Source organism: Trichosurus vulpecula, chromosome 9 (assembly GCF_011100635.1).
Source record: "Trichosurus vulpecula isolate mTriVul1 chromosome 9, mTriVul1.pri, whole genome shotgun sequence".
Lineage (NCBI taxonomy): Eukaryota > Metazoa > Chordata > Mammalia > Diprotodontia > Phalangeridae > Trichosurus > Trichosurus vulpecula.
This window is the reverse complement of record NC_050581.1, coordinates 64,707,941-64,730,711: the sequence shown is the minus strand read 5'-3', so window position 1 is coordinate 64,730,711 and position 22,771 is coordinate 64,707,941. Positions and strand designations below refer to the sequence as shown.

Sequence of the window (22,771 nt, the reverse complement as noted above, 5' to 3'; positions counted from 1 at the left end):
AGATTACTAATGGGCTCTGCAAGAAAACAAATACAAATGCAAGACAAAACAAAGACAACACAAATGAGAAGTGAAGTAAAGTGAACCAGAGTTAGCGTTTCATCAGAAAAAATTATGAACAGGCAATGTTGGGAAGCAAGGTGGGCCACAAAGACAGAGAGCGAAAGACTATTTTGAAACAATTTGATTTACAATGCAGCAAATATGCAACACTTGAAGCTGTGCTCCTTCCATCGAAATAAAATTAGTGGATCGTTTGGGTGGGCAACTCACGGTAAAAGTTCAGTGACAAAAAGACTTAATGGGGAAAATAAGACAGAAACTTGAAAAACAATACACCGTCTAAAGGGGATACTATTTAATTATATAAAAGGCAGGTAATAAAATACATTTCTCTCTTTCTAATCAGGCAGTGAGGCATAAACTGTTGGGACATACCGCTCGGGGCCACTGCTGTCTGGGACTGAAACACTGGCATTGTACTGCATTGGTCATTGGCGTTCGTGGATGTTGGCATTGGGCATGGGCATTCAATCAGAAGTTGTCAAGTATGGTACCCGTTTGGCAACGAGCACATTTTTGGGCATAGCCAACCAGGGTTTTCACATGGGCGTTCAGGGGCGGATGGGCCAACGTCATGGTGGGCAACGCAGGGGTAAGTCGATCCAGTACATGGGCAACGGAGATATATGGCCAAAAAAACAAGGAGAGGGAAAAGGGGGAAAAGCAATAAATTTTAATTTAATACAAACTATACTCATTACTCTCAATTAATGAAACAAGCTTAAGTTGTTCTGAAGACTAACACAATAATGGACTGCTCTATTTCTGACTGTGCCTTAACATTTAAGGACCTTAAAATGATGGTTCTAAACTAATTACTTTTTACAAACGTTGTTTCAGTAGCAGGCTGGCTCATGAGGGTAGACACAAAACCTGTCATGACTTGTTTTATTGAAGTCTTGAGGAAATGGGGAAATTAATAACCCAGATAATGATATACAACATCTGGATTAAGAGGAGAGATGTTTATTCAAGGAAAAAAAGTAAAAGAAAAACTCCACACCACCAAAAATCCTGGCTATTAAAAAGTTTGGTTTTTGGATGTTTAAAGCTTATTTCTGGGTCCTAATAGGCAAGTTTGAAAACTTTAAAACAATTTTTCAAGTTCAGTTTACAGTAATCAAGAGGAACATACAAAGATCTGCGACCGAAAGAGAAACGAAATACTGTCAGATAAGTGTTCAACACAAAGTCATAATTGCCTTAATTTTAGCAAGATGTTAAATATAAGGGCGTAGACTGAGAAATAATTTAGGCGCTTTGGTGTAGTCAAGTCCTATAAATACACACTTCTGGGAGATGCCATATCAAATGTGTCTAATCACAAGAGTCAACCCACTATAAAATTTGAACACGCAAGTCATAGCCATTGACAAATTGCTTCCCGTTTTTAGAATAAAGTTCCTACACTAACCTATACCCATATTTAAATCATGCAATCGCCTTAACATTAATGTTTTTGTGCTTCATGTGCAAGCTGTTAAAGAACAGATGGACAGTTTTATCAAAGGAATTAAAAAAAATCATTGGGTTAAATCAGCCACCTGCAATGGTTTTCAGTAATACTGTAATTGATTCACACATACGGGAAATGGTGCAATTAAGGGTTTTTAAGCTTTGTCAATATTTCTAATTAAGATGTTATCTTGCTTGAAGTGTATAATTTAGTGGAATACTGTTAGAAAGCGAAGAGGTTTAATATAAACCTCCTCCCACATAGCTCAATCTGGATTTTAATTGTAACAGGAATGGCAAAACTCGAAGTCTTTTATATAAAAAATCATTACAAATGGCTTGTACTAGACTATTAAATGAAGTCTGATTGAAATTTAAAATTTTCTAGCAACACGTAAACAGAAGCTGACCGAATAGTAGTTTGAAGTCTTGAATACTTACGTCTGTACGAAGTGCTTTAATATTTTTGCCTCCTTTCCCAATCACTGCTCCAGCATTCTAGAAAAAACAAAAACCAAATGAAGATACTAGTCTAGATTTGCAGTTCAAAAGACACTCAATCTGAAGCTCTTTTAAGGTCCATTAAAAAAAAAAAAATTAGGTTGGCAAAATTTCACTGGCCTCAAAAATCACTTATCCAAGCACAAACCACCATCAATTTTTTCAAGCCTCATAATTTATGCTTTTACTTTTAAATAAATGCAGAACGATTTTTTTCATTTCCTTTGTAGAGATGTCAATGTAACTTTGAGAATTATCTCAATAATTGATATCTGTACGTTTGTATAAGATTTAAGATGGTAATTTCTGCTCCTAATTTCCCCCTCCAATGTCCAGGAAAACATACTCAAAAACTTATAACTGCCGAAAATAAAAGATTCATTTCTCGTGAAATATAAGGAAATAAAAATTTAAGATGTTCCATTTTTACAATGGTGTTGATTGTATTTTGACCAATTTTTAATTCAACTCATACCTTGCTTTGAAGCAAAATGCGCAGTTCAACCATCTCGTCAGTGTTTCTAGATCTTTTAAAGGCCTGCTCCTCCTCCATATCTTCAGCAGGGCGCTTACCTAAAAATTAGGTGTTTTGAGTTAAAAAGAAGGTCTAATTATGCTCTTAATATAGTCTAATCCTTTTCCTCAGGAGAATTACAATTTTACAAATTAGAATAATCTTGATACTAAAGTTTCTAAAATGTAAGTCCTATTCTGATGAAATATCTAACTGCAAGTGTTAACAAAAGGCTATAAATATTGTTACATTCTTTTCAATGTCTGGTTCAGATCCAATGTTTTTCTCATCAAGTCTAGTATCAGGGAGAGTGTGCATGGTGACAAAATATCCTGAACTAGATCTTTAAAATCGAGTCTTTAAGTTAGATCTTAAAATTTCCTACTTCTATACAGAATATTTTTGTTGGAAAAGGCTGCAAGAAGCCAGCATTTTTGTTAAAACAGCATAAAGAGATTTAAGTTTTCTATTAACCAAAGCAAAAAAAAAAAAAAAAAAAAAAAAAAAAAAAAAAAAAAAGAGCCACCTAAAGGAGCACTAAATTTAACTCTGACATGGCTAAGTGCTTTCAATAACGACACTGGATATTTAACAAATATAGAACAAAAATAATATTTAAGTTTCTATATTGGCACTTCCATTTAAAAATCCACATCACGTTTATACTACCCATGTAACTGGGAAACAAACACCAAAATTTACTCACCAAATTCACCATTGGTTTCAGTATTGGGGAAGGTTTCTTCTGGCTGCTCAGTCTCCATTTTCTCAGATTAAATGGGTAGACAATCTGTCAAAGAGTAAACAAGCTAGTACATTTGGTTCATTGGAAAGTAAGCTGTGCATATCTCGCTAAACTGAGCAAGCAAAGAAATGACTCTGCTTCTAGAACGTACCAGTATTATATATCCTTGCAGGGCAGAACTGAAGTGTTCTGGGCGGGATCAACAACTGACACCCTAGTGCTGCAGTAGCCTATAAAAACCAACATAAATCAGTTTTGATTTTTCTATTACTGAATACTAATTCTGACGTCAAATTTAAATTGAATCTCAGCCTTCCTATTTCTATGTTTTATTTCTTTATGCATAGGGCACAGCTAGGACTCTAAACATTATCTGAAAAAGAAAACCATAATGTTAACTCTAAGTTGATGGAAATTTAAATTTATTCCATCATCTAAATATTTTGATGCGTTCTCTTCAAAGAAAATGGCTTTCTTTTTAATGTTAAATAGGTATGGTACTTCAGATCACTTCTCTTGATACAGATACAATTAGCTACTTCAACAAGAACCTTTTGGGTATGCTATATGCAGTGCGGGAACATTGATGCCAGTTCTTCTATTTTGGTTACTTTATAACATAAAGGACCTGCTTTAGCTTCCAATAAGTTGTCTTCAAAAAACAAACCCCATCCAGAACCTAGTACTTTTGAAACTGTTTTAATACTACACCCCTTTCTTAATCTTATGAAAAAACATTGAGAACTTAAAAATGTTAAGGAAAAATTTGAAAGCAGGAACTAGAATACTAGTATTCATATTTGGAGTCCAATTTACCCAAACGAGGACATAATAGCCAGGTCAAACTTCTGATGGATGTTAGCCTGGCGAGGGACCTACTAAAAAACAGGTTTCCATTGTATTATATTCACTCTCGCTCACCCATCCCCCCCCCAGCAACACCAGCACTCGACTAAGACAAAGCAGGAACAAAAGATATTGTCATTTTATAAAACACTAAGTTGTACCAGGCACAATAACAAGATATCATAAAGGCAAAGGATTCATCATGGGCATCCTGGCTGGTTTTCTCAGGGCTACAATGCCGCATGTAACCTCACCATAACCTACCAAGATTAAGGCAAGCATTTAAACTTTAATTCCACGGGAGAAGCTTCTTTAACAGCATCTCGTGCCACGGTTTAGACAGAGATTTTCTAGCACAGTCTAACCCCTACAAAGAGAGGAGACCACAGAAGACAGAGCAGGAGACGCCCTCTATTCTGACTGGTAAAAGGCCGACACGTGGCCTGTGGAGCCGAGAGGCGGCCAAATGGTCTTGTGTAAGGTTAAAAATCCACCAGCATTAATATCTCGTTTCCCTGTAGCAATTTTCTCTACAAAATGTTCTCTTCCTTCCCTGCATCTAAGAAACCAGCCTAAAATTGAGTGGAGGAATAAACGTCTAATTTGGCGAGGTTCGTACATATACGTAAAGCGGCCGCTGCCCATCCTAAGGCCTTTCTCTTTTGCCTTCATTTTGCCGAGCTACCTCGAAATTTCGGCTTAAGTGGTTCGCCAGTCCCCTATCAAAGATTCCTACTCTTCTCCGAAAGCCGACCGGTACAACGGCGGCGTCAAAACCCAATAATCGAAAAAAGGGCGAAAGGACGTAGCAGAGACGCAGCGCCTCTTTCCTCACCAGAATCCGACGGGAAATGGCGGCCCCTGTAATGGCGCCTACGTGCTACTAGGCGGAGGCCCCTCCCCCCCTCACCACGCGGTCAGGAGGACTTCATCCCCCGCCCTCCCCCCCCCCCGCATCCCCCACCCCCCCGCCACAGCGGGAGAGACAAAGCGGCGGAGCCGCCTTCTAACAGTTATTATAATCGTGCGCCCCCCACCCGTACCGCCAGCTCCGGTGAAGCAAAAACGCGGTAAGGACCCACACAAAGGCGCTAATCTCGCCAAGATACCAAGGATTCTGGGTCGCCTTACAGCCCTCGCAGGATCCCGCCCCCTCTCCGCCACCCTCCTGCAACCACCGCTGACAAGGCCCCAATAACAGAGGAGGGCTCCACCTCAGCGTTTCGGGGACTGCCCCATAATTTCCCCGGAAAAATGAGTATTAGGATCCTACTACGGGAGCGGGATCAGGGAAATGGCGGAGGTTGGGGGGAGGGGAACACAAGGCAACGTTCTCTCCAAAGAGATTTGCCAACCCCCGGGCATGCGGAGACACCCTGAAGAGGACCTTTGCAAAAAGCGGGGGAGAAATATTCTCCGACCCGGGCCCTAGCCCCCACGCGACGCTTTCCCCAGCCCAGGTCCTTACCGCACGAGGCCGCCTTCTCTTCTATGCCGCCGCTGCCCCAGTCGGTCCGAGCTAAACAGAGAGCGAACGCAGGCCCCTCACTCCCCTCCCCCACTGCCTGCGCTCTCCCTTCTACCTCCCTTCCCTCCACCGCCGTCCCTCATTGGCTACTCAGCCTTCAGCGGTGGCGCGAGGGCGACGTGATTGGCCCAAGGCGCTGTCAATCCCAACGCAGGAGGAGGCGGCGGCCCCGCCTTCCGCCGGCGCCTCCCTTCGGGCTGAGAGGCCTCTTCGGCCCCAAAAATCCCCAGTTAGAAAGGCCGCCGAAGCGCTTCGGGGGCATCAGTGCCTTACCCGAACCTACAATGCAGAGGCCCCAGTAACTCCCATTACCTGTCGGTTTAAGAGCAAGATAAACGCCAGTCGACAGAGGTTGGTGCCGTAGAGAAACACAGAGGATAATGGCGTCTGCACTGCTGTCGCCTCGAGCGCCCTCCTCCTCCTCTCGCTCTCACACACTAGCCCTGACGGGCCGGCATCTCGCGAGATCTAAAGGATCTCTCGCTCGCTAGCTCGCGCGCGGGGGTGGCAAAGGAACAGGGTGTGGGGGGAGGGGCGCCCCTGCCGCGTGAGCTTGCAATTTGGGGGAGTTACAGCCGGGGGGGAGGGGAGGAGAAACAGGGTGGATACGTGCTCGTTCGTTTGCTCGCTCCCGAGTGCGGCAGGCCGCGAGACGAATAGGGCGCGAAACGGGGAGAGAGAGGAAAAAAAGGGTTAGGGCGCGCGGGGCGGCGGCTAGTGCTGCGGTTCGGTGCGGAGGGGAGACGTAAACCGAGCTCCCGCCCGGGGTCTGGGGCAGTGCGGCGGGTGGGCGGGACGGCAGGGCAGGGTCGAGGCCGAAGCTCCGCTCGCCTCCGCTCTCCCCCCTCCCCTGCCCAGCTAGGGCCTCGAGCTGCGCAGTGGCGGAGGGTAAGTGTGCGCGCGGAGGGCCCACAGCCCCCGCCCACCCTGCCCCCTCGGGCCCGGGCCGCTCTGCCTCCCGGGTCGGCGGGTGTGGGGGGTGGGGGGACGGCGTCGGCGTTCCGCGGTCCCGGCGCGCCGAGCTCCGGGCCGGTTTTGGGGAGAGGCCGCGGGGCGTGCCCGGCTCTGCACTCGCCTCGCCCAGGTTGGAGAGGACGCTGCCTGAGGCTTTGAAAAAGCTGCGGATCCGAGCTCGGAATGACCCAGAAAATGTGGGCGCCTCCCTCCCGGCGCGGGGCGTGGGGGGTGGTTGTTCCTCAAGGCTGGAAGTCGGAGGAAGCCTCCTTCCCCTTGCAGCTCGGCTCCTGAACCTCGTTTGAGGCCTGGCTGGGCCCATCCCCTAGACAGCGTTTTAAATAAATACGTAAAATAAAAGACGTACGAGCACAAAGGAAGCAAAGGGTAGTGAAAATCCCCGTCATTTTTCACATCCACATTCACGGACCCCTAGTCGAGAAGCTCCTGCCCTGAAAGATGAGATGAGCCCCGGTGCCTTAACTAAAGCCCCAGAGACCCCGGAAACCTGCCTCTGAATTTGGGGTCTCTGTTCCTCACCATTCCGTGCTGGGAATTGAAGTATTAAGTGTGGGGCTTCTTCAGTCGTTATATTCCGTTTTAAAGCATTTGCATTTAAGGTGCAATTATATACACCTTTCTTCCGTCTCCTGAGGCGCCGGTCCACCTTGGGAGAATGGTTTTACTGAAGTTCCTACCCGGACTTTATAATTATTAATTTTAACAGAAATTTTTTGGGCTGCAGTTATCTTGCTGCAGGGCCCAGATTATATCACGATTCTTGTGTGTGCGTGGCAAATATTTTTCTCAACAACAGTCCCTTCGAATGTAATTGGATAGCTCAGGATTTTATAAAAACAATGTCAACCAAATCTTATTTATGAATGTTTCTGTGTGCTGGAGAACCCTCGATGACATTTCAGCCTTTTAAATATTAGTTCTTCACTGATATATAAAAGCACACGGTGTTTAAATCTCACAACTTAAAAGGCCGCTGTCAGGAATTCACAGTTTAACTCCTATTTTTCTTAAACCAGTTGAACAGACAAGGCATTTCCAAGAGCTTTAAGTGGGAAGCACTACTTGGAATTTTGGGCAAAAACATCTTATGATGGAGGTTCGGTTTTGTTTTTGTCTTGTAAACAGAGTTTTAAACTTAATGTGACTGGTCTGAAATTTCGAATCCGTAGTGTAGCTTTTTTTCCCAATTTTCCTCCCTGCCTAGTTTCACTTCTAGACATCTGACTGTCTCCATGACCTCCAGACATAAATATGTGTATAGACTCAATTCCGTCCCTTAGGTAGCTGGTTTAGTAAAGAGAGCCTTGGACCCAGAATTGGAAGATTTGAATGTTGGACTTGGCAGTGTGATTATGAGCCATTGGTACTTGGCAAGTCACTTAAGTTCTCGAAGTCCTCATTTCCTCATTGTAAAATGAGAATATTTGGATTCCTTAACTCACAGGACTGTTGCAAGGAGAGCATTTTGTAAACTTTAAGCCATTATGAGCCCCAGGGGCCCTTCCAGTTCCTACAATAGGTGATTCCACAGTATACATCAATGTGGGTTAAAACATAATGAAGCTGATGGCTCCAGTCTCACCCAGAGTAAAACATCGCTGGTAGTAAATCCTGGACTTGGACTTAGAAGATCTTAGTTGGAATCTCTGCTATGACACTGGTCAGCTCTGTCACCACAGGCAAGTCTTTTAGCTCCTCTGAACCCAAATTTCCTAATTTGTAAAATGGGAGAAACAGGATCTTAATGGATCAAATTCTTTGCAAGACTCGAGCAACTATATAAATATAGATGTTGCTATCCCAAGAATGGTGCAGGATTTTTGCAGGTTTCATTTGTATTCTGCAGTTGAGGTTTTTTTTTTTGGTGTATGTGTGATTTATTTGGAAATGCGTGCCAAATACCAACTATGTTCTCTGTCCTTATTACTTCCATTTACCTCCATCTTTGTCCTAGCTAGTAAAAAAATGTGACAAAGGAGAAATAAAGGAAACCAAGGCATAAGAAGAATTTTTTGAAGCACCAAAATGCCATGAGGCAGTGGCGGAAAATTGTTATGACTAAATATTTAGCATTTCCTATAGATTAAAACTGATTCCACATATTATGGGGAGGCTTTGGGGCTTAAGATTCTGTCTCTGTCCTTGAGTACAGGGTCTTTTTAGCAAGGTAAAATTTAAATATGGAATTTAAGGAGGTAATCTGATTACTTGCTGAACGTTTGGTACAGATTTTTAAGGTGCAGATTATTACTCAGGACATTAGCCCTTTAGGCATGTTTCTTCTGGTGGAATGGAAGTAAAGGTGGATATTGCTGCCAGGAGCTCCCTTGGTGACCTGGAGCAACTGGTTTCAACTTTTCTAGGCCTAAGTTTTCTCATTTGTTTGATAATGTGGTTGTATTAATTGGTCTCAAAGTTCTCTTTCAGCTCAAAAATTCTATGGCATTTTTTTTTAACGATGAGTTTTTCTTCAGAATATTGTAAATAGGTGAGAGGTAGATAGCTATAGTAGAAAAAGATAGGAGAGATCTGAATTTGAATTCTGCCTCTAACATACTATTGACTCCATTTTAAAGACTCAAAAGAGAAGCACCTTGATTTGTCTACATGATTTAGCTACAGAATGAGTCCATTTGCTTCGTTTTACAGATGAGAAAGCTGAGACCCAGAGAAGTGAAATGATTTGACCCTGTTCTTTTAATAGAAATAAATGCTAAACATAATTTGGTAGATTTTAAAAAGGAAGAAATTAGACTTTGAACATTAATTTCAAGGTATATATTTTTTGCCCTTAATTTCCCTATCCCTACAACCAAAAAGGTATAGCAGGAGGGTTCTGTTTCTTTTCTTGCTAATAATTAGCTCTCTGACTTGTGGGCAAATCACTTCAGTTCTCTGACACCTCAGTTCCTCTGGTACAGAAGGACTGAGAAGCTTAGACTAGGTGATCTGGAAGGTACTTTCCAATTCTGAAATGCCATGACCTCGTTTTATGGAGTAACAAACTTCCACTGTATTTTTTAAAAGATGATTCTACCTACTTGTACTACCTAGATCTATAAAGCAGGGAAAAGGAAGTAACAAGAATATGGGAAAGGCTAGTAACTAACTGTGTAAATAGGAACTAATTTTTCTCCTATATTCCTGCCTCTTTCCTAGGGCTATTTTCATTCTTTGGTTTATTTTTTGTATCAAGAGGCTTTTGCTTTTCTTCCTCATTGCTTATCTTTTAAGTTCAAGCATTTATTCCCAAAGCTGTGCATCATTGCTCACTCAAGGACTTCATTAATAATGCAGTGAACTCTGTCTGTTACGATCACTTCATTGCTTTGGACCTTGAGTGAATTAATGATGACTGACAAATAACTGTACATGGTTGTGGGATTTTTCTGTGATAGAACAGAAACAGATCAAAATGTTTGCTTTAGATGGGAACCCTGGGAACTGTGATTGGAAGAAAAACGAAGAAGAAATAAAATTTATAGGAAAAATATTTCTTAGGTAATACTAAGTTGTTTTGATAACTTGATAATTTGGAATCATTGACCAATTGTGTTAATGGCACTAGGCTAAAAAAAGTTTATGCATAAGGGTTTAGCCTCATGGCTTTTATGATAAGCAGCTCCTAGTTGACCATGGACAACTACATTGTCACTGTCGAGCAACTTTAGCTTCTTAGGACATAGCTGAGAATCTGAATTGAAGGAATACCTGTAAGAAGCCAAAATAATTGCTTTAAAGTTTATGTACTTATACGAGAGATGTATTTACTCATATTACAGAAATGCTAACAACTTGTAAAACTCATACCATATATAGAGCAGATTAGAAGTGCTACTTGATGCAGTCATATTGGGCAACTGTGATGCAGTCACATAGGAAGAGTGACCACTGACAAGAGACAATGCAAAAGAACCAGAAATGCCTATCTGGGCTATTTTTTATATCATAGACTTATTTATCTAGTTCAGGTATTACAGCATAGTATGTTAATTGATGTTCATTGTAATCAACAAGCATTTATTAAGTTTCTGTTATGTGGCAGGCATTGTGCTAGCTACTGGGAATACAAAGAAGAAATCAAAGTCTCAGCTCTCAAAGAGGTTGATGCAACACACACACACACACACACACACACACACACACACACACACACACACACACACACACACGAGATAAATGTAATATTTATGGAGGGGAGGGAGAACATTAGTAGGGGGGGAATCAGCAAAGGCCTAAAGAAAGACTAACTCCTGAGTTAATCAAAAGGTTGAATTGTTTTCATTGTTTAGGAAGGCAGAGATTTTTAGTTTTCCAGAAGCATTTCTGTCCAAATTATTAAAACAAAATTGTCTTGGAGTAAAGCTGTAAGCTTCAGTTAATTTGGAAAATAAGCATCTTCTGTGGATCTGCTTCTTAGCTTCTGATGCTGAATAAATGAGGTATGATGGCACCTACTGTACCTTCGCTTATTCTCAACATTACTGAAGTAGATGGAATATTAACTTTTTTTTTGTAAGGAAACAGATTATGTATGGAGAAGTTGTGCGTTTAATGTTGAATAGTATTTTTATGTAACAACACTGCAGAGGGTTATGTAGTACAGCTAAAATGACATGCTTTTTTTATTCGAACAAGAATTGGGTTATGTAAAGCAAACTCAAAAATATCCAACTCTCCTTTAAGTTCAGTATGACAAAAACAGTTCATGGCTGAGAGAATTTTCCTGGTTTCCTTTGTGTCCAGATCATTTTCTGTTTATTACTTTTGCTGGAAACCTTGCATCCAGTGTAGAGCAAAGATGATTATTTATATGGATTGCTAGATTGCCTTTTTAGTATTTACAACTGTTTATCTGTTTTAAAAAAACCCAAACTATTCATGTGTGTTACTCTTAATTCTTTTCTTTTTGGTTAAGAGTAGGTGACTAACTCTATCTCTCATTTGAACCACCAGACTACTACCTAAGGTTTTTCCAACCCAACTGCTACTGTAAAAAGAGGGAGTGGGAGGAAAGAATCTAGGGAATTTTATAGAAAACTAGTTGATGTCAGGAAACAATTAATGAAAGAATTTACCTATTTACTTTTCTTTGTCCTAAATTAGATTATATTGCTTGATTTTCTTACCCCAACCCTCATTTTTAGAATGGATCTTGTTTATTACACTATAATTTTAAAATTATTTTATGACAATAAATTATGTACTAATATGGTAATTCATAATAAATTATGTCAATTTCACTTAAATTATTAGATAACATTTTCCTCTTGATCTACAGATCAAATCCTGTCCTTCTGAATACCATTATAATATCTAAGTAGATAAAATGAAACTCTTTTTGTCTTCATGATGATTTTTTAAAAATGTGATCAGGCTTAATTTTGTTAGTGGTTTTCTAGACTGCTGGTGTGAAAGCTAGTAGGGACTATTCAGTGATAGAAAGGTCTCTTGGCCCCTGGGCTGTAGGCTCCTTTCCATGGATCTTCCACTGTTGCTGGGTATAAGTGCTACTTAATGCAGGCACATAATGAATAGTAAGAGTGTGATCCCTGAATACAGGGAATACAGGGGACTAAAAGTGTGTATAAACTTAAGCCCCTCAGGCTCTCATTACCTAGTCAAGGTGCTAATAGGAAGCACCAAGAACTTACTCCTTATGGAGCACCATGATTGTATGAGCTAGTACTCTTTGCCAATTTGTGAAACTTCAAAGCCAACATGACACTTTGAAAAATGTGTTCCATTTTATTAAGAATATCTTACCTAGCATGCAGATAGAGTTTCTGGACAAAATAGCATTGACTTATATGGACATCTTTGCTTTGAAACCGGCAAAACATCACTGATAATCTTTATCAATACACTATATTCCTACACTACTTTAGTATAATAGACTTATTTGGATGAGATTTTGATAAAATTCTCTCTCAAGCCTGTGTTAATATGAGACTTTCTGTATACAACAAATATTGTTATAGCAAACCTTGTTTATAAAAAAATTGTCTCAGTAGTACGGTTATGACAAACAATAATGATATGTCTTGCTTTATTCAATAATGTATCTGAAAAGTTGTGTACATGAAATAATTTTAAATACACTAGAAGAGTTTTCTATTTAAAGGATCCCTGGAATAAATTCTTTTGTAAAGCAGGTAATTATTTTGAAATGTGAATTTTTTTAGTGGAAGGATTTTTATATATTGGACTTAATAGTCCAGTCTGTGCCTGAACAAGAATCTTTTCTAAAACAGTAAAGAGGAATCTGTTACCCCCTGAAGCAGCCAGTTCCAATTTTGTGTAGCTCTATGGTTAGAAGTGGTTATATGGTTATATATCAAACTTAAATCTGTCTCTCTGCAAGTTCCATTCATTGTTCCTCATTCTTTATTTTGTGCCTTTTTGGGAGTGGAGCTGGGGAGCTGGGCTCATTATGCCCATCCTCTTGGAGATCTTACAAGAACTCCAAATTGCGGGGGGAACCTGAAATCCAGTCTTAGTTACCTTTTCCTAACCTTTGTAACCTGTAAATTTGATGAGGTGTGGCATTATATCTCTCATCTAATCGCTGATAAGATGATAGCCACTTACCAAAGACTCTAAATACTCCTCTAGAGACTTCCCTTGAAGTTGAGCTAGATCTATTAATGACTATTCTTGAAAGTGAGGATTGTTCTGTTTTGTTTTTTTTTTTTTGCCTAGCACATAATAATTCCTATTAGTTGATTATCTAACCTCTGTCTCTCAAGATCTTGTCCATAAAGATAGAACAAAAGACGTTGTTGAATGCTTTGTGAAAGTCTAGGTATGTCATATTTACAGAAGTCTTTTATTAAGTCTAATAACTTATTCAGAAAAAGGACATGAGGTTAGGCCAGCATGATTTATTTTTAATGAAGGTATCCTAGCTTTTGGTGATCATTTTATTATAAAGGTTCACAAATCATCCCTTTAATAATGTTATATATTTTTTTAATTTTATTTTATATTTTTTGTGGAGGGGGGAAGGCAGGGCAATTGGGGTTCAGTGACTTGTCCAACATCACACAGCTATTGTGTCGAGTGTCCTCCTGACTCTGGGGCCACCACTGTACTCACTGCACCACCTAGCTGCCCCCCTTTAGTTACAGAATTTTGTCTATGCCAGTAAATCGCATCTTTGAAGTAAGTAAACAAGCAAATGAGATTAGAGGTTGCATTATTAAAGTTTTTAAGTTTGTTTGGAACTTGGAGCTTATTTTCCTGTAGAAATAAAGGGGAAGTTACCAGGCACATCCTTAATATTTAAACCATAATATAGCTGATCATAATAGTACTAATATCTCTGTGCAGCCAAATCACCATTTGTAGGTGGGATTCTTAACCTGGGGTCCCATGAACTTGTTTCTTAAAATATTTTGTTCACTGAATTTCAGTATGATTGGCTTCCTTTGTAATTCTACGTATTTTATTTTATGCATTTAAAGATACTATTCTAAGAAGGACTCCATGGGCTTCACTAGACTGCCAGGGGGGTCTGTGACACAAGCTTAAAAGCCCCTAATTTGTAAGCATTATTTCCATGAAAAAGTACATTTTAAATTCCACTAGGAATGTGTTCTGCCACCCTCGGGCTTCAGGATGTTCCTGACGAAAACTTGGTTGAGCTCGGGTTGGGAAGAGATTGGTGGTTGTGACCTTAAAGGAGTGAAGGGGAAGAGAATTTGAACGAGGGGTTTGGAAGCAGCTTCTCCTATGTGCTAGTTGCTTAAAAAGTTGAATGTTGATCAGTAACAACCATATACTCCTCCCCCCACCCCACCCCCACTCCAGGCAGTATGGTCAAATGAAAGCTGTTATTCGTTTGTGCCCAACTCATAATCCCCCTTTTTTGGGAGGGGGAGGGGAGGTCCTTGGCAAAGATAAGAGTGGTTTGTCGTTACCTTCTCCAGTGGGTCAAGGCAAACAAGATTAAATGACTTGCCCAGTGTCACACAGCTATAGTTAAGTGTCTCGGGTCTGATTTGAATTCATGTCTTCCTGACTCCAGGCCCGGTGCTCTGCCCACTTGAGGGACCTAGCTGCACAGGACTGAATCCACAGGCTGCTTCTGTCACTCATTGGCTCTGTGGCTTTAAGAAAGTTGAAATCTCTGTGTGGTAGTTTCTTGATGTTGTCAAATAAGAATTATAATACCAGCCCTGCCTACCTTTACAGGTTTGTTCTAAGGATCTGCTTCAGCTCAATAAACAAGTAAGATGATAAATAGGAATTTACTTTGAAAGTCAAGTTTTCCAAAGGTAAGATGCTCCTATTTTACATTTCTCTATCATACTTTAGATAACTGTCATTCCTACTAGATGATCTTCATTCCCAAAATTATGCTTGTTTTTGTCTCAAACCTTAATCTGACCAATCTTTCTCCCCCCCCCCCCCCCCCATTTCTCCACAGCAGTATCTATCAAGTAGAGTACAGGATTGGGTAGAAAATAGCCCTTAGCTAAGAGCCACTAAAGTATCCTTGGTGATCTAGGATAATAAAAATTATATAAAGAGCTTGATTATGGTTGTGACGTGTGAGATTGAATAATTTGCCTCTGTGCCATTGGTGCTGAAAGTATACTTTTGGCAAATTAGATTGTGTACTTAACAGTTTTGAAGACTGTATACTAAGCCTAAAAGATACTAGGCCAGAGAGGAGTAAAAGTGTTGACAGATACTGAAAAAGTGAGCTGTAGTACTTACTATATGAGGTAATTTCATTGAGGGCAGGGGCTTTTTCTCTGTGTATCCTTTGCATCCAGTACATCCAGTAGGCATTCAGTAAGTATTTGTTGGATTGAATTGCTTATTCATAGTTGATCACTGGTGTACCTAAGGATAAGAAAAATATTTTGATGTTTGAACTCTACCAATTAACTAGCTCTGTGACCTTAACTCTGTGGGCCTCCATTTCTTCTTGAAAAGAAGTTGCAGTAGAGCTAGATGTTCTCTAAAGGTCTCACTTTAACAATATTTTCTCATTTTAGGTTTGAACTGCACATTGAGCACAATGTTACATTTGATAGTGTTGCTGGTATCCTAGTCACAAACCTACAAGGCTCATACTTTGATAGGAGATCAAATGGATCTATAGTCAATATTCTAGTACTAACATTTTACTATTAAAATATGCCTCTTAGTTAATACATCTTTTAAGTAGCCTTGACTACTGAGATGGGGAATTCTTTTAGATTCTAAATTAAAACAAACTTTTTAAGGAAATGAAATGGCAAGGAACAACTTTGTGTCTTTCTAACTAATTTTCTTTCAGTTCACCTTGATTTTTAGTTTTCAAATAAACTTTCTAGCTCTATGTGGTTCTGACCCAAACTAAAAGTACTTTTGGGCAGGTTATCTTGATTTAGTAAAAAAAAAAACCAAAAAAAAAAAACCTTTGTACCAGCTCTCTCAGGTGGGCTAGTTTGGCTTCAAAGGCTTCTGCCTACTTAATAATCAGCCTTAAATGCCTTAGCAGTTGTGCTGTGGGGCTCCTCAGTTACCAGGAGAACAACTTCAGTGGAAAGAGACTAGATGTCTGATGGCTCTTTGCTTTTTTTATTCGTGATCACTTGGGAATAGGAGAATGAAGGTGCTACAGAACTCACAACTCTTGGCCTCATTTCCCCTTCTCTCTACTTAGTTGATGTTTATTTTTCTCTTGTTTTTTTAAGTTGGGAGCTGGTCAGGTTAATTTGGTTCATTGCCTGATTAAGTCGAGTCATCACTCATTTATTAAACACTATGTGCTAGGCACGTGCTAAGCACTGTGATGCAAAGAAAATAATCTCTGTTCTCAAGGGGTTCATTGTCTAATGGGGAGACAACATGCAGACAACTTGGTACAAACAAGATATATACAGGATAAATTGGAAATAATAAACAGAGGGAAGGCACTAGCATTAATGGTGACTTGGGAAGGCATCCTGTAGAAGGTGAGGTTTTAGCTGGGATGTAAAGGAAACCAGGAGGTAGAGATGAGGAAGGAGAGTCTTCTCAGTTGAGTTGCTGTAGGAGCGTGTAGCAATCAGCGACTTTTAAAAACTAACTCACAGGATCATGTATCTCTTAAATATAGCTTATTACACAAAATTTTAAAAACTTTATGGAAAGATTTAAACTGCTTTCATTCCAGTGACTGATAACTTTGTGGTAAGGTAAGTCTTAGCTCACTGTAGTATGCTTATAGAATCTATGATTTGCCTTAATTTTTAAGATTATAAAACCATCTGTAGTAAAATATTGGGAATAAAAGCAGTGTTAAAGTAGATCTTAAGTTAATAGTTCTCAAACATTTTTTGCTCATGGCATCGTATTCTTTGTCATTAAGAATCTGGAAGGCTGTGTGAGAGTGGGGAATATGATTACAAGTGTTAAATTTTGTAGAATTGAGTGAGAGACTTGTGCATATGCATGCCCCATTTCAGGTGTATGTTCCATAGCTTCAAGGCACACCTAATGATATTCTGGGGTTCAAGAACCACTATACCGAGCGATTGAATTTAAGCTGTCAGTCAAGGCTTAAGATGCAATTTAGCTTCTTCCTTAATTTTTCTTTATAATTTTAAGTAAATAAGTGAAGTTGGGTGGCAAATGAAACATAGCTTAAACATTTGTATGACAGAACAATTCCAAAACATGTATCATAAACAAAAATAGCATATAGCATTCAACTCAGCGGAGTGAAAGCTTTAAAAGCATCTTTTAATCCTCATTAGTTAAAGAAGGTCAGATGGTACCCCCATTTTGCAGATAAGGAAGTATAAGTACCAAAAGTTTTTGGTTTTGTTGGTCTTTTATGAGAGATACTTTATCTAGAAAAACCTTAAGAAGATGAAAACACCAGATTGTCTTAGTCATCTATTTCATTGATTTATTTAAGGAATTATTTGTTGACAGCTCAGGAGAATATAAATTTCTCTTAGGGAGGCCTGCTGGTTTGACTCTACAAATTTACTTCATTCACACTGAATAGGAGTCCTTCCTGTCTCCTGAATTCAGTGCTAATAGACCTATGAGGATATAAATACAAAGATTTTAATTTTTTCCCTCAAGAAATTGTGCTTAAAGTTAATCATGTCCAAACTTTCGAGATTTCTGAAAGCCATTCTTTTTTTTTTAATCAGTTTTCAAATCTGAAAACTTAGATTTACTCCTAAGCAATTCGACTAATCACTTCTAATGGAAATATATGTGGGTATGTATATACACACACATATACGTATATACGTATGTGTGTGTGTGTGTATATGTGTGTATACACACACACATACGTACACACACGCGCACACACACACACACAATGCGTATAGAGAATTCTAGTTCACCTGTGTTGGTACAGTATCTTATTTTGAAGGAATCCCAAGAAAAAGATGAAACGCATTGGTTTCATACCCACTAGTAAAAACATACTTCCAAGCATACACCATTCCTGGGATTCTTCCTCCCCTTTACTTGAAATGTTTGTATTATGATAATCACCCTTCCCTTCCTCCACTCCACAACCTTAAATTACTTTGCTGTTATTTTAACAACAACAGTAATGATAGTTAGCGTGTGTGTAGCATTTTAAGGTTTGCAAAGTACTTCGTAAATATCTCCTTTTACTTTCACAACAACCCTGGGAGGAGGGTGCTATTATTTTCCCTTTTTTATAGTGGAGGAAACTAAGGCAGACAGAGTGACTTGCCTAGGAAAATTTTTTAGTTTTATTTCATTTCTCTTTAGTTAGTGAGAGATACTTCTTTTGTCCTCATTCCTAGGAATTGTACTGGATTTTTTGTTGCTGAGATGGGTAATGGGAAGTACCTTGTTTGGCTTGGGAGCTATGATGAAAACTGTATTTGGAGGTCCTGGATCAAGCCTGTTGATGTATCTTAGCTCCTAGCTTGGTGCCTTTTTCATAGTGAGCCCCAAAAATGTTTAATTGGATTGGATTGATTTACATAGACATTTTTTAGGCTGTTTATTAGGAGGCTATTATAATTAGGGTGGTGTCTATGAGAGTAGGGGGTGCTGGGTGGCACAGTGGATAGGGTACTGGACCTGAAGGTCAGGAAGATGTCTTTCTGAGTTCAAATATTGCCTCAGACACTTACTAGCTATGTGACCCTGGGCAAGTCGCTTAACCCTGTTGCCTCAGTTTCTAATCTGTAAAATGAGCTAGAGAAGGAAATGGCAAACCATTCCAGTATCTTTGCCAAGAAAATCCCAAATGGGGTCATGAAGGGTCACAAAGAGTCAGACCCAGCGGAAACAACTAACAGCAACTGTGAGAGTAGAGAGAAGGTACAAATTCAAGAGGTATTACAGACATAGAATAACAAAACTTTGATAGCTGATCAAAAGGGGTTCTCAATGTTTTCCTCAGCTGCTTTTTGGAAAACAATTAAATATTAAAGTAGATGTTTTGGTATGACACTGGCACGATCAGAATATACCACTGTTTTATAGAATCATACTGATTTTAAGCTGAACAGTTTCAGAACAGCAAAAGTAAATATTGTTCTTGCCTTAGAGCTAGCATAAAGTATGAATCTCTTTATGTCAAGGATAGCCCTGGCCTTTGCCTGTGGGTATTGACTGGTCACTTTGATACTGTAGCTCCTTATAGACCACTTCCCCCCCCCCCCCCCATCCTCCCTATTTGCTAACATCCACCACACCCGGCAATTTAGGAGAAATAACCTGGGTAAATAAATTCCCAACGGATATATTAAAAATATATAAACCGTAGCTTAAAGCCTTGTTACTCATGAGGAAGGTGGTAAGTTTTTGTAGCAGAAGATTAGGACTCCATGTGTTGCTAGTGATTTGCTCTGTTAACAGTGGGGAACTGATATCCTTATTCTGTTGGATGTTTGTGAATTTGAAAAATCCTTTTAGATCAGTGGTACTCCTCGAGCTCAGTAGATTTCTTCTTGCAGTTGCTTTATTTTGTTCTTACACCATTGTTTTGGTGTTAAATATTACAAATATAGTGATTCAGTTTTTAGCTTTAGTCTTGTTTCAAGAAATCTGCATTTTATTTTATATGTATTTTTCTTGTTTGTTTTATTGATACCTTTTTTATGTCACACTCATTTTCTCATACCTGCCATATCCAGCTTCTTGCCCCAACCAACCCAAAATCAGACCTTTCCTTATAAGAAATAAAAATCATTTTGACAAAATGACTGCATCTGACAATGTCTGCAGCATTCCACACTGGCAGTCCCCTTTGCGCTAATGAGAAGAGGAAAGTATATTTCAGCACATGTTTTCTGGTATTGGAGACTTGCATTTTAGGTGATTGAAGTTTGGTTACTTTTTTGTTGTTTGAATTATAAATATGTGGAAAGTCAAGAGAATTTAATATGCTGAAAAAAGTATGTCTTTTAAAAATATTTGGTTTGGAATTCTGTTTGATTGTAATGTGCAACCTAGAGAATGAAGAATAAGATTCACTATTATGATTGAAATTTTTTTTTGCTTCTTTTCAGGACATTGATGCAGGACATTAATATAAAAAATGAATATATCTAGTATTGCATTGAGAGTGGAAACTTGGCTTTCCTCTGCATGGCATATTAAAGTGCCCATGACATGGCTAGAAGCTTGTATTACTTGGATTCAAGAAGAAAATATTGATGTGAGTTTGACTCAGGCTCAAATCAATAAACAAGTATTTGACCAATGGCTTCTAACTGATCTAAGAGATTTGGAGTATCCTATTTTACCTGATAAGATTTTGGAAGTTCCAAAAGGAGAGCTGAGTGGTTTTTATTCTTTGCAGATTAATTCATTGGTTGATATTAGTCAGCCTATGTATTCCCAGTTACAAAAGTTGAGAGGACTGAACAGGTCAAATGATCAAGTGACAGCTGAAACACAAATATCCTTGAAGCCTTGGGAAGCTAATCCTACACGAATGCTGATGTTGCAGATAACTGACGGAGTTAGGCAAATACAGGGCATGGAATATCAGCCCATTCCAGCTCTTCATCAGACTATTCCTCCAGGTACAAAAATTCTCATTCATGGAAATATTTCTTTCCGTCTTGGTGTTCTTTTGCTAAAGCCAGAAAATGTGAAGGTGCTAGGGGGCGAAGTGGATTCTCTGGCTGAAGAACATGCCCAAGAAAGAATACTTGCAAGACTAATTGGAGAGCCTGATTCTTTAACTTCAACTAGACCAAATCCCAGCCAGTGCATTCCTGCACTTGAAGATGGACTAGAACTGGCATTGGAACCTTCAGATGCAGAACTCCTAGCGAGCCTTGATGAAAATGATGACTCGATAGGCATCAATAATGACACTGCTTCAGAAAGTGGGTATTTTAGCAGAAGTTGTATTTCAGCCACCGTCAGCAGTGCAAGTGCTAGCTCAGGACTTTCTATCATTTCACCAAGAAGAAATGAAGACCTACGAAACCCATCTGTAAATTTCACTGAAGGGGATTTAGATGATTTTTCACTAGAGGATGTCTTGTTTTTAGAGGAAACTGTCCAGAAGGAACTTCAGGAGACAGAAGAAAGGAATTCATTGACATTGAACAGAGTCAGTGACAAAAATATAGAGAGATGTTCACAGAAACCTAATATTACAGAAGATTTTTCTCTGGTTAATACAAATGAAAAAAATGTTCAGAATGAAAAGATTTTGTTTGAACAAATAACCAGTAAAGACAAATCTTTTAGTTATCTATCTGTTAGAGATCAAAACCCCAGCAGTATTTTGTCATTTGAAAATAATGCATACCTGCTCCAGGATTTTATAGTTAAACATCAGAACTCGGGAACATATGAGAAAATTAACCCCCCCATTAGCAATTTAGAAAACTATATAGTAAATGATAAAACACTGAAAACAGAACTAGTTAATGTACCAAAGCAAGTTTCAGAAGTCAGTAATGAAGGCAGTTATGTATATCCCTGTTCTTCAATACCAGTAGAGAACAACATGGATCGAATTTCTGTCACTGTCAATTTGGATTCTCCACCTTTTACTTATATTTCTGTCCTATTGGCTAGAAATCTCAATGAAGTAACAACTGTGAAAGTCAAAGCATTTATTGTAACCTTAACTGGTAATCTCTCACGTTGTGGTGGCTTTTGGAGTGTAACTGCAAAAATTTCTGATGGTACTGCTTATCTAGATGTGGCTTTTGCAGATGAAATACTAACAAATATGATTGGGTTTTCAGTGTCAGAAACGAAACAGTTAAAAAAAGATACTATTCAGCATAAAAAATTCCAGGAAGGTTTACAGAAATGTCAGAGAGCTCTAATAGACTTGTGCTGTCTGATGACCATTACATTTAATCCTTCATTGTCTAAAGGCATAGTGTCAGTTCTGCAAGATGTAAATATGGAAGACCTACAAAGCTTAAAGAGACGCTTGAATAAGTAGCATCAATTTTGAATAAATCCATAAATCTTGAATAAATAACCTACCAAAATAATAATAGAAAATAATCTAAAGCACTCACAAATTTTTAGGATTTGACCTAAAAGGCAAATGTTAACATATTAAATCTTTTCTTGTATTTCGTTTTTGGGAATAATAGGAGTAAAGATCCAAAACTAATTTTGGTGTAGTTAAAAAACCCACCAAACCTGTTTTAATTTTAGGGGAAAAAAAGACACTTATCTGAAAGAAGGTTAAAGTTTAGACAAGAAGCTGGTTTTTGTTATCTATTGCTTCTGAAGATCATTCCTAATTTGTCAATAATTTCTGAAGTATTGTATTAATGTCCAGTGTTGGGTTGTATGAATAAAAAATTGAACATCAAAAGTAAAATAGGTTAATTTTAAATTATTTAATGTTTTAAACAAATTATTTGTTTTTTCTTACAGAAAATTGATGTGATCCCAGGGTACCAAATGTTGGTTTTCAGATTCAAGCTACTCTTGATTTTTAGCTTTCTGATTCTTGTTTTTGTGATATGAAAGGTAAATTTTACAATGTTACATATGAAAAAGAGTAAATTATTACAGAACCTTATTTTGGAAGATGTTCTATTTTCAAGTGGTACAAAAAGTTAAAATTCAAATTCAGGGGTTGCGAGCATGTTTGGATACAAATAAGCTTTTCATCTTTGTTCATAGGTGGTGCTGACTACTTAAACAAAAAATTTTTAAAGTA

The 22,771-nt window shown here is 38.9% G+C and overlaps 2 protein-coding genes across 13 annotated transcripts in view; one reads left to right on the top strand and one right to left on the bottom strand.

Annotated features, from left to right (window-relative positions):
• The window catches only part of HNRNPK (heterogeneous nuclear ribonucleoprotein K), a 14,028-nt gene extending 7,932 nt beyond the window's left edge, over positions 1-6,096 (bottom strand). For 4 of the 11 annotated variants that reach the window (XM_036738052.1, XM_036738053.1, XM_036738054.1 and 1 more), the window contains exons 1-6: positions 5,965-6,095; positions 3,430-3,508; positions 3,240-3,323; positions 2,495-2,592; positions 1,960-2,016; positions 439-482 (exon numbers count right to left, since the gene is read on the bottom strand). In XM_036738052.1, coding sequence (XP_036593947.1) covers positions 439-482; positions 1,960-2,016; positions 2,495-2,592; positions 3,240-3,297 — 257 coding nt within the window. In that variant the 5' untranslated portion in view covers positions 3,298-3,323; positions 3,430-3,508; positions 5,965-6,095. Of the gene's footprint in view, positions 1-438; positions 483-1,959; positions 2,017-2,494; positions 2,593-3,239; positions 3,324-3,429; positions 3,509-5,592; positions 5,702-5,964 lie in introns of those variants that run through there. The other 7 variants (XM_036738057.1, XM_036738058.1, XM_036738047.1 and 4 more) reach the window with 6 other exon arrangements.
• On the top strand, positions 5,135-22,771 carry RMI1 (RecQ mediated genome instability 1). 2 transcript variants are annotated; one of them, XM_036738045.1, is made up of 3 exons: positions 5,135-5,194; positions 14,824-14,906; positions 20,127-22,771. In XM_036738045.1, exon 3 carries the CDS (start codon positions 20,156-20,158, stop codon positions 22,034-22,036), a length of 1,881 nt encoding a protein of 626 aa, XP_036593940.1. In that variant the 5' UTR covers positions 5,135-5,194; positions 14,824-14,906; positions 20,127-20,155; the 3' UTR covers positions 22,037-22,771. The 2 variants fall into 2 exon arrangements, with proteins under 2 accessions (XP_036593940.1, XP_036593941.1); XM_036738046.1 differs by lacking the exon at positions 5,135-5,194 and adding an exon at positions 6,267-6,540.

Excerpts from the sequence above, each read along its gene's own strand:
- RMI1 (XM_036738045.1), top strand. The coding sequence starts at position 20,156 with ATGAATATATCTAGTATTGCATTGAGAGTGGAAACTTGGCTTTCCTCT.